The sequence below is a fragment of the Formica exsecta genome, unplaced genomic scaffold (assembly GCF_003651465.1).
Source record: "Formica exsecta isolate Colony F162 unplaced genomic scaffold, ASM365146v1 scaffold59, whole genome shotgun sequence".
NCBI classification, from domain to species: domain Eukaryota; kingdom Metazoa; phylum Arthropoda; class Insecta; order Hymenoptera; family Formicidae; genus Formica; species Formica exsecta.
Window position 1 is genome coordinate 165,414 of NW_021853174.1, and position 10,652 is coordinate 176,065.

At 36.1% G+C, this 10,652-nt stretch overlaps 3 protein-coding genes across 4 annotated transcripts in view; 2 read left to right on the forward strand and 1 right to left on the reverse strand.

The window, feature by feature from the left end:
• The first annotated feature begins 311 nt into the window (after nucleotides 1-311).
• On the forward strand, nucleotides 312-2,653 carry LOC115242316 (histone acetyltransferase type B catalytic subunit). The gene is given in 7 exon segments (XM_029818530.1): nucleotides 312-483; nucleotides 662-814; nucleotides 939-1,182; nucleotides 1,185-1,372; nucleotides 1,489-1,703; nucleotides 1,779-1,930; nucleotides 2,020-2,653. Coding segments are annotated over 6 exon segments (1,251 nt in total). The 5' UTR covers nucleotides 312-483; nucleotides 662-665; the 3' UTR covers nucleotides 2,323-2,653.
• Nucleotides 2,654-2,715: 62 nt separating this feature from the next.
• On the forward strand, nucleotides 2,716-4,682 carry LOC115242317 (testis-specific serine/threonine-protein kinase 1-like). Of its 2 annotated transcripts, XM_029818532.1 has the most exons (5): nucleotides 2,716-2,914; nucleotides 2,992-3,295; nucleotides 3,489-4,066; nucleotides 4,343-4,435; nucleotides 4,508-4,682. In XM_029818532.1, exons 1-5 carry the CDS (start codon nucleotides 2,819-2,821, stop codon nucleotides 4,541-4,543), a joined length of 1,107 nt encoding a protein of 368 aa, XP_029674392.1. In that variant the 5' UTR covers nucleotides 2,716-2,818; the 3' UTR covers nucleotides 4,544-4,682. The 2 variants fall into 2 exon arrangements, with proteins under 2 accessions (XP_029674392.1, XP_029674391.1); XM_029818531.1 differs by lacking the exon at nucleotides 4,508-4,682 and having other exon boundaries at nucleotides 3,489-4,437.
• A 62-nt stretch (nucleotides 4,683-4,744) lies between these two features.
• Nucleotides 4,745-10,652, reverse strand: part of LOC115242329 — an 8,264-nt gene continuing 2,356 nt past the window's right edge. The window contains exons 3-16 of the mRNA XM_029818551.1: nucleotides 10,353-10,513; nucleotides 9,285-10,244; nucleotides 8,743-9,157; nucleotides 8,141-8,589; nucleotides 7,904-8,046; nucleotides 7,575-7,822; nucleotides 7,263-7,511; nucleotides 7,007-7,189; nucleotides 6,770-6,930; nucleotides 6,440-6,689; nucleotides 6,114-6,357; nucleotides 5,674-6,044; nucleotides 5,297-5,602; nucleotides 4,745-5,219 (exon numbers count right to left, since the gene is read on the reverse strand). Of these exons, the coding sequence (XP_029674411.1) occupies nucleotides 4,861-5,219; nucleotides 5,297-5,602; nucleotides 5,674-6,044; nucleotides 6,114-6,357; nucleotides 6,440-6,689; nucleotides 6,770-6,930; nucleotides 7,007-7,189; nucleotides 7,263-7,511; nucleotides 7,575-7,822; nucleotides 7,904-8,046; nucleotides 8,141-8,589; nucleotides 8,743-9,157; nucleotides 9,285-10,244; nucleotides 10,353-10,513 (4,499 nt within the window). The 3' untranslated portion in view covers nucleotides 4,745-4,860. The remainder of the gene's footprint in view (nucleotides 5,220-5,296; nucleotides 5,603-5,673; nucleotides 6,045-6,113; nucleotides 6,358-6,439; nucleotides 6,690-6,769; nucleotides 6,931-7,006; nucleotides 7,190-7,262; nucleotides 7,512-7,574; nucleotides 7,823-7,903; nucleotides 8,047-8,140; nucleotides 8,590-8,742; nucleotides 9,158-9,284; nucleotides 10,245-10,352; nucleotides 10,514-10,652) is intronic.

Genomic DNA, 10,652 nt, shown 5'->3' on the forward strand with positions numbered 1-10,652 from the left:
AAATTTGAAATATATTATAAAATATATTGTAAAATATTATAAATTGCTCACAACTAAATTGATCTCAACTTGGTATATACTCTTATCTTCTATGTATAATATTTTAAAATGATATTATTTCGGAATGTTTTACTGTCAGTTAGGGTGCCATTACATGAAGCGCGGAAACGCGGATTAGCGTAACGCGGAACGAGAAAAAATATGAGAAAATGAAAGAGAAAGTAAATGAGACAAAAGATCACTGCCATGATTGGTTGTTTTGTTCGCGCATGTGCAGTTTATTTTTGCCCACGAAAGATGGCACCAGAGAGTTGCCTTACTATATATTCTGTATCTATGGATTAAAGGAAGCTTTAACGGAACGGTTTTCATTCAAATATTAATTTACTCGGATAGTTGTTTTTTGGCGCGAAAGTATTTGCAGGATAAAAATTAGTATAAAAGGTTTAGATTGATTAATTTTATCGTACATATCAACGCAAGGTAATTTTTCGCATTAAAAACCAGATCTTATTTCCTTACAGTGTTCTAACCTGTATCCTATACCTTGATTCCTACCGCCAAAAGATCAAATCCTTATTGAAGCAAAAAAAATTGTTTAGAAGTTTTGAAAAATAAGAATATGTATATATTATATTCTCTTATATATTTCTCTGTTTAGGAAAATGGAAGATTCGATAGCGACACGTTTAAAAAGGCTGGTGACAAATAGCAACGAAGTCCTAGAGTTCAGATTAATCCGCGATCTTGACGATTTGAACTCGAAAGAGACAGTATTTAAACCAGAAATGACTTATCAAGTGTTTGGAGATAGGTTCGTTATCAAAATGGCAATTACCCGTATATACACGATCTCTATTAACAAATATTATCCCGAAAGATTGTATATGAAATATATATATATATGAATCATTTGTCATTCTTTTTTTTATTTGNAGGGAAATAATATTTGGTTATCAGGATCTAAAAGTACAACTGTTCTATTCAGCGGGTTGTTTGGAAACATATTTGGGAATGACATATACAGAAAAAGTAAATGCAGAATATGAAGGAGTCGAGGCTGATGAAGTTTTAACAAAGATTGCCGCTAAGCTTGCACCTGATGTCTACTATAGCTTAACCAATTTTACTAATGCGCTTGCCAAGGATGACACATTTACACCATATGGAAAATTGATACACTTGTAATGATTATATATATATATATAATTATAGATAAAGGTACCACAAGACGATTTGAGGTCTACAAAGCTGATATGAATTATAAAGGATTCAGGGAGTACCATCAAAGAATTCAAACATTTCTTCTGTGGTATATAGACGCAGCTCTTTTTATTGACGTTGACGACGATCGCTGGCAATACTTTAATATGTAAGTATTATTTGATACATTTGCTATATTTACATCTTTTATTATCTCAATGATAAATAAATACTTGCAAATATAATATACATGATTCTGATTAAATAACCATTCCCTTGAAACAGATTTGAAAAATATACCACATCCATGGGTATATCTCGATATGCTACGATTGGTTTTGTCACTGTGTACCGATATTATGCGTATCCGCAGCATATTCGGCCGCGCATCGCCCAATTTTTAATTTTACCGCCGTTTCGTCGGATGGGTCTTGGTACGCACTTGTTGCAAGCAATTTATCGCGAGTACAATGCGAGAAATGAAGTTAAAGATATAACAGGTAAAATGAAAAAATGATCGAGAAAAGAATGTATCGTTCGTTAATAATTTTTTCTTAATGAATTTATATTTGCAGTTGAAAGTCCGTCCGAGGTATTTCAACGACTGCGAAATTACGTGGACGCTTTAAATTGCAGCACATTGCCTAGTTTCAAGCCAGAACGTTTAAAGAAAGGTTTTGATGATGAAATGGTCACTGAAGCTAGGGACAAATTAAGAATAAACAAGGTATCTACATTAACATGCAATTTAGTTTTCACTTACCGCCATTATCTTTCTTTTTTTCGTTCTTTCATATAAATATTTTGCCTGGACAGAAACAAGCTCGCATAGTGTATGAAATTCTACGACTGCGCGCGACGAATGTTGCAAATGCGGAAGAATATCGAGCGTATAGATTAGATGTGAAGAATAGACTGAATATACCATTTAAAAGAAAACAGAATGAAGAGGCAAAAATAGAACGTGCATTGAAAAATGAGGATAAAGGAACATTTACTCATGATAATGGTCTACCATCTGAAGAACAACGAAAAGAGATACTGGAAAAGGAATATCGTCTTTTGGAAGATGAATATAAAACGATTATTAAACGCTTGGAATACGCTACCGATCTGTGAAATGTTGTATTAATTGAATTTGCATTAAGTAATTAAGGATTTTTTAAGCTGTGAGAAAATATATTAATGTAATTTCTAATGTTTTATATTTGTGTGTACGATTATGCTATCCTCTTTAAATTTGTCTTACTTTTCTATTTCTTGTTTGATGTTTTATTGTTTTCTATATTTATTACTTCAGTAGAGACACACACGGCCGTGCTCAGTTTGCAGTCATCGGTACGCGTGTCATTTTACAATCTGTCAAAATGGTTAAATAACCGTCAATAGATTCTTCAAAATTTCTAGTATAAGATTCGTTATCATCATCAATAAAGAAACAATAATACAAGTATCTTCGTACTTTGTTGAATACACAAATTGAAATTCTGCATTCCGAATATTATTCGTCTTCGCGATGTCATACATCATATTTAAACGCTAAATAAAGTGAGAGTGGAGTTGCGAATTATGGTAACTCGAAAGATAGAATGCCGTCTGTCGTCCTGCGAATCTCATGTCGCATCTGAACCAGACTCCGTCCGAGGAAGCCACATTGTTAGCCCGGGGTTACAAGCTGCTAAGAAAACTCGGCGAAGGTTGTTACGCAAAAGTTAGTATCATAATTAAAAAATTAAATTTTTCCGCCCAAATGTTTCTAAATAATAACGTTCTCTTCGTTTATTGTAGGTGTACTTGGCCGAGTATAAGCCGGAACACGAGTCTGATCGAAATAACATCCTGGCCTGCAAGATCATCAACACTGCGAATGCGCCGAAAGACGTTGTCCGGAAGTTTCTGCCGCGCGAACTAGACATCCTGGCGAAGCTGAATCATCCGCACGTTGTACACGTGCACAGTATCTTTCAGAGGCATACCAAGTACTTCATATTCATGCGTTTCGCCGAGAATGGCGATCTTCTCGATTTTGTACTGAGGAACGGCGCGGTATCGGAAAACCAAGCCCGCGTGTGGTTCCGGCAACTCGCTTTAGGTATCGTTATATTCGTATCGTGAAGAAATCGCGGTGTTAATTTGTCGATCGATTACAAATATATGAAAATATATTAGTTATTAATCATAACTCTGATCTTAGTTGCCTCTTCAAAACATCAATGTCATATTTTATGATGTTATATCAATATTGCACGTGATTTTTTCATAACGCAAATTCCCGTTTTTTTCAGGCCTTCAGTATCTACACGAAATGGAGATAGCGCATCGCGACATCAAATGCGAGAACGTTCTCCTGACAGCCAACTACAATGTAAAACTGGCAGACTTTGGTTTCGCCCGTTATACGCTCGACACTCGCGGTAAGCGCGTTCTGAGCGACACGTATTGCGGTTCGCTGTCGTACGCGGCGCCGGAGATCCTCCGCGCCTATCCGTACAATCCCAAGATATCCGATATATGGTCGTTAGGGGTGATCCTCTACATATTGCTGAACAAGGCCATGCCGTTTGATGAGGATAACATAAAGCGTCTGTACGAGTTGCAGATAACGCGCAAATGGAAATTTCGTAGTAAAGTAAAGGATAACGTGACCGATCTCGTGAAGAAGCTCGTGAACAACATGCTCGAGCCAGATATATCTAAACGCTGGCGTTTGGATCAGATCGTGCATAGCGATTGGATCGCTATGGATCCGCGTCTTCTGGTACTCACTCCTGCGGAACAGACCGCGCTGAACCACGCGATCGAGGAGCGAAAGAGACACGAAGAGAAGTTTGCGAGGAGGGAACCGGCACGAACAGAAAGCCTTGTACGATTATTTTTAAACATTCTTCATAAATCCAAGTGTCTCTTAGCGTCGCTTCCCTCGTATGTCGCGCTGACGATGCGTAGAACGCTGCTGGTCATCTACCTGGCGTACACGCGTTTTTTATCGCATATTCAATTGTAAGATTAACCGAACTTGCAATGCAATTGACATCAAACGTGTCGATTCGGTTACGTTTCGCAAATCGAATTTATATTAATTAAGAAGAATACAAATAGCAAGTAATATCGCACGAGATTACGAGTACCCGTTTTTCAGAAATGGTTCAAAATCGAGGAGAAAAGGGGGATCAACAATGACTACAAATCGCGTGCAGCAGAGGAAGTAACGATTCTTAAAGACGCCGCAAAAGTATAGTGTTAGAATTAATTGCATATTATATATCAAGTTAAATTAGGCAAAACTTTTTTCTCTCTTCCTTAGGCGACAATTTCGACGATTATGACAGCCGGAACTTAGCTTAAAAATCCTGGTCCCTACTTCATCCCTACAACTCGCCTTTTTACACATATTTATTTAGTACTTGTGAAAATAAAACAACTAGAAATAATTTGAGATGCACTGCAATTCAATATATTTTTTTCAGAACATTTATCATAGATATAATTAACGTACACATATATAAATTTTCTTCTTACATTTTTCTCGTTTTCGATTTGCAACAGTAAGAATAATAAATATACGAGTGTAAAACATATTTACAATATATATATATACGCGTTTATTGAACTCGCAATTAAACTCATTTGCAAGGATTACTAAAGAAATTACGCATTCTAATTACCCACGTATCGCGCTTTTAAAACAGCCGTGTTGTTTGCCGTTGTCGCTTCGACGTAATAATCAGCACCGAGAGCGAAAGTCTTTATTTTTCCATTTAGAGGCATTTTAAAAATATGTTCAGGATGAGAGACTCCTTCGAGATTCCACATACCGTCAGATCGTATTAGTAAATATTGATTGTTCGGTGTCTTGCTGATTACAAACGAATTTGAACCTGGCAAAATATATCGCTCAAACTCCTTCCACACTTGATAACGCAATATCAAGGTTTGTTGAGACAATCGCAAAATAATCCATATTGAATTATTGATCGGTTCCACAGATGCTTCAAGTATACCAGGCACGTATAATTCTGTCAATGTTTCATAATTTTATAATCTGCTTCATTTATAACAAGACTGTAAATAATGTTTTTTTATTATAACTCACCTCCTTCCCGATAAAGTTGTTCCTCTGCTGCAATATATGAATAAATCCAGATGAAATCCGATGACACTACTACTGCAAACACATCATTATTTATCGGCACTAATTTCTTCGTTATAAACGTGCTGGAATTTGTACCAGTGAAAATATCAAATAATTTCGTATCGTTGCAAAGCGAGGAAATATTTTCCGACTCGCAAAGACAAGTGTTGTTCAGATCTATCGCATTCTCGCTATTAAAAATGCTAGAAGTGATTTCTAATACATTCTCATCTACCGTTTCAAATTTATTCACATAAATTGCACGATCTGTAGAAAAATAATTTGAATTATCAGACTATTTAAATTAATATTAGTGCGTGATTGAAATTATAACTCACTTTGCAATGCAGTTGTTATGTCCTCTACCAATTCTACAACTTTCGTCGTTCTATCCAAGACGACGTCTATTTCATTCTGATTACTAATGTTCGTCAAATCTGTCCTTTCGTAGAGTCCGCTGATTGTAACATTTCCGAAAACTTCAAGATCATTCCTGAAATCGAATGTGCTGTCTATCGTTTGCACCGCTTTATGCTTCTTCATTTGATTATTTGTCAACTCCGTCAGATTTATGTCATTCACGGTGCCGTCAATAATAAGAGAAGGTGCATTAAACTGGCCTTGTATCTTCTTGGTTCCAAACAATGTCTGATTACCGGATTTTAGTAATGCTTCTTCGATCTTGCGACCCATAATCGTACCTTTGACACTAAAAAGGAGAGGTTTAAGTTCTTAACGGCTGTTTAATAATAATATCGCTTGAGCAAATCTCGATTACCTCAAATTGTTCAAGACGATATTATTAAAGGTTTTTCGACCTTTAATTGTAATTAGCTTCTGACAATTTTGAGTTAGAGCGGTGCTAACCAAGTTCGAAAAATCTATATTTAGCAACCAGAGATCTTTAGCTACCAAACTTGAAATCGTCTTTTTTCCGGTGATAATATTCTGTTTCGCGTCATATCTAACAACATCGGTCTTCAAGTCGATTCCGTTGAGCTTACCATCCCAATTGAAATTGTCTATATACGTTGAGCAAAAATAATTTTTTTTTAATTTTTATCAGAAATATTGATTCGTTCTAATTCTCACAAACCGTCTTACTTATATCCAATTCTTCAAAGTGCCACGCAGCATCCACGGTTTGTGCCGTATCTTTCATCAAAGAATTAGTTAGCATATCCTTCAAGCTAATGTCCGAAGATTCAAGAGTTGCATTGTTCGCCGCAATGATAGCGGACACTGCAACATTTTTAAATGTCGAATTTACAGTAATATGCTGTTCTTTCGTTTTGCTCAATAATTTGCCCGACAACTCCGACCACATTTTTACATTTAATGAATTTGTAGGATGCTGAAACAAAAAAATTATTAATTTTTTTTTAAACGATATCTTTTTTCTCGACAAATCTTCCTTTTTAGCGACATCCTTACGTGTATCATAATATCTGCTTTTAAAGTTATATTCTTAACGTTCATGTTGCTACCAGAGAGAATGGTATCCTCGTTTGCCATCCATATGTCCTCGGATAATTGTTTAAGATTCATATCTCGTATATTTTGTACAGTTGGCTCTGTTGAAAACTTGGCTGATCCTGAAAATAGATGTATATATGTCATATTTCAAATCTTTTTGTCGCTCTATAAAATATAACTTGAATTTCAGTGTACCTTGTATAACAAATGTCGATGGTATATTGATTGCGACATAACCGAAAGTCTGAGGCACATTTATCCCAGTTGTTTTCAATGTTGTAGAGATTTGTTTTGAATTGAGATTAGGATGCGCATCTAAATAGGAGAAATTTAACGTCGAACGGGAAGCATATATGTGATTTGATGTAAAACCGTTGGCTGTGCGAGAGAAAAAAAAAAACAAATTAGATTCTTAATCATTTAGAATTAAAGAGAAATATGAATGACTTACCGAATGACACGTGTTCCAAAGATATTACGTCGTTTACTTTCAGCACGTTTTTCATAAAAGACTGTATATTAATGTTATTGATCTTTTCGATGTCGCTATCCGCTTTTACGATTACGTTATTTATTTTTGTAGGTAAAGAGAGATTGAGATAGGCTGGCGTTTCAAGATTGTCAACGACGAGCTTCGTAACGCTTATTGGTCCTTTGAAATGATTTACGTCCATCCACTTGTTCATTTGAATATTCAAGTCTGCATAATGTAATTATTTAAGTTTAATGTCACGAAATCTCTTTGCCAATTTAATTGATTTACCTCTTAGATCCGTTCCCTTAATTTCCGACGCTAAAATATTCTTGACGAAAACGCGACCTGTAAATAGCTTTTTTGAAAAATCAACGCTGTGCAAAGCTGACACTGGATTGAAGACGGTCGTGTTCAAATTATCAGCTCCGATTACGTGCGAAACATTTAAATTTTTTACAACCAAATCATCAACCGTCATCAAAGAAGTTATAATTTCTGGAGTGACGACTTCCGTAGCACATAAAGGAATCGTCAGTCTGAAAGAAATATATTTTTAGAATTATATATGTTTTTTTACAGAGAGAGAGAGAGAGAGAGAGAGAGAGAGAGAGATGTACTTTGGAATCGGAAGCTTTGCATAGGTAGCGTTTGTCAAAATGACACTGTTATTCGTGAATTTTGCACCAGAAATCACGACAGTCTCAGCAGAATTTTTTGTCACCCAATTCGCGTAATCCCACAAAGTCACGTTGCTCCATTGCTGTGAGGATAAAAATTAAAAATGCGAGATAAATTCACGATACATAGTCGCATACATATCGTATATAAATTTTAAAATAATTTCAAATAATTACTGTTTTATCGCTGGATAATATTAAGTGCACCGATACATTAGAATTTAGCGGTACGCGATTCTTCAAGATCTCTTTCAGAGACAATCCGTGAGTTCGAACGATATCTTTGGCCTTGACAAAATTGCTGAAGGTGACGTTTTGCAGAAAGTGATCGCCGTACAGGGTCAAAGGTGCGGAAATATATTTCAAGGGCGCTAATTTTTCAATTCCTTTGCCTGTTATCCCGCCTTTCATTTCGACAAGTCCCGTGACTCTCACTTTTGCGGCGGTTATCGAGCCATTCATTACAGTCGTAGTACCATTCAATGGCAAGAAAAATTCGTCCTCAGTTAGATATAGCTCTTTTACTGTTGCTTTTCTCATCCGCACTATTTGCCGAGTTCTACTCGTCGCGATGTCCAACGGGATCGAAGCGTTTGTCGCGTGCAAATTAGCGAAGATATGTGTACCTAAAATTCATGCATCAAAAATAAGATATAGTGTAAAAATATTTTAATATTTATATATAAATGTTTTTTTTTAAATATTTTAACTATTTTAAAATTTTAAATATTTAAATATGAAGAAGGAATCTTAACATGTTGTATTATATAATAAACTACCTGAAACTTCTTGATCTCCTGAAATTTTTAACGTTTTTTCTTGCAGGTCCCGCATTAATATCCCGTTGATAGATTCTTTCACAGATATATCATCTATATTAAAATTAGGGACGGGACATTTCCAATCATTTATCGTTTTTACTTTTACTTTGGCAAACTCTAGAGTCTGATTGGCAATTTCTGAGTTTACGTATTTAGCAGCAGGTTTAACTTCGTCATCCGTAATAATGCGATGAATGCGGCAAGATGTCTTGCACTTGACTGTGATCTTTTTGCCGTATAATACTGTACGCTTAGATTCTTCGGTATGTTCTGTTTCTTGCGCCAGGAAACTATTTGTCGCATTTAATTTGGCAATTGCATTCTTGTATTGTCGCGTCAAGCGAATCAATTCCTCTGCATTATAATCGTTCAGCTGTAATCAATATTTATATATAAATCTATTTTTTTTATTATGTTGATTTAAGACGGAGAATAAAAATGCTTTCTACTCGAAATAGTATAAAAAAAAGAGGCGAATATCTCTCACAAATATCTCTTACGTTTTGAACACGAAGTCGACCGATGTGTGCGTTCGAGATGACGGGATTCTTGGACTCTGGAATTTTTTCCAAGATTCTTTGAGACAACTTTTGCTTCATCTCCGAGCACCAAGCGGCTATTCCATTTTGTAAAGACTTCCACGTCTTCTTCGCGGCCCAGATGGGTCTCAGAAACTTCCATTCCCCGTCCTGATTTTGTGCCACCAGTACGTCTTGATTATTACTATACGAATGAATTCGACGAATTTGACGAGTGTTGGACAACTGTTTCGTGTGCGTTTTGAGAAATCTCCATCCGTTGTACTGATAAATTCCTATGGCGTCCTCCTCCGCGAAAAGAAGAACGGTAGTGTTTCCCATCGCCAGGGAATGAATATATGTCGCCGAAGCGATTCTTTGAAACGGCACGAAGCGACCGTACATTTCTTTGTACAAAATCGTAGAATCGTTACCGGCCAAAATCAGAAAGTGCTCCTCAAAGTGGCCTTCCTTGAAATAAAACGAGCTGACATCTCTAGCATAACGCAATCTCTGCATCTCTACGAATTTATTGGAACGTACGGAAAAACGGAATATCTTGGTGAGAGATCCTACAATCGCGACGTGTATAAAACTCTTGTTTTGGAAGGGCAATAATTTTCTTGCCCCAAAGAGCAAGCTATCGGTTTTGTCGAAGTGCTCTCCGAGCCATACGTATACGAATATCCTCGTTTCCGAGGCAATCCCCAGGTATAGTTGATTCATCCCGAGCCACATATCCGCGTGCATCACTCCGGGAATCTCGAACTCCTGTTTGAATTGTAATTCGTAATCACCGTTTTTGTCCTTGCCGAGACGCAGAATGACGAGCCCATCGGTGCCCTTTTGCACGACTATAAGCGTACCGGCGCTATAATTGCTTACAATTATCCGTTTTCCATCGGGTAGCGGATACGTTCCCGCGAGTTGCGCTTTATTATCCTAAAAAAAAAAAAATAATTATTCTTATAGTTGTACAAAGCAGGGAGCTTTGTTTTTAAATAAGTCCCTTTTATATAAAGTCTTTTTATATAAGATATTGTAACATACAACGAATTGATAAAGCGATATATTTGAGGAATGAACAGCTGCTGCAAGCCAAGTCATCAGCGATTGCTGATATTCATCTTGTATGGAAAAGAAAGCTATGTCCTGAAAGTTTGGTAGATTGAAGGATGAAGCCTCTTCGAAACCTTCTAGTACATTCACGTCTGTAAATAAAATCAAGCGATTAAGGATTAATTCAACGCATATTCATAAAAATCATATTTTATCGTCTATATGTTATATATTAAATTAAAACAACTATAATATATATATTAAGAATAAAAAAAATTGATCAATTAAATT

What these genes read in the sequence shown, in the direction of transcription:
- LOC115242317 (XM_029818531.1), top strand. Translation starts at nt 2,819, where the DNA reads ATGTCGCATCTGAACCAGACTCCGTCCGAGGAAGCCACATTGTTAGCC. An exon ending in GCGAAGGTTGTTACGCAAAA is followed by an intron (nt 2,915 to 2,991) that starts GTTAGTATCATA and finishes CGTTTATTGTAG; the next exon opens with GTGTACTTGGCCGAGTATAA. An exon ending in GTTCCGGCAACTCGCTTTAG is followed by an intron (nt 3,296 to 3,488) that starts GTATCGTTATAT and finishes CGTTTTTTTCAG; the next exon opens with GCCTTCAGTATCTACACGAA.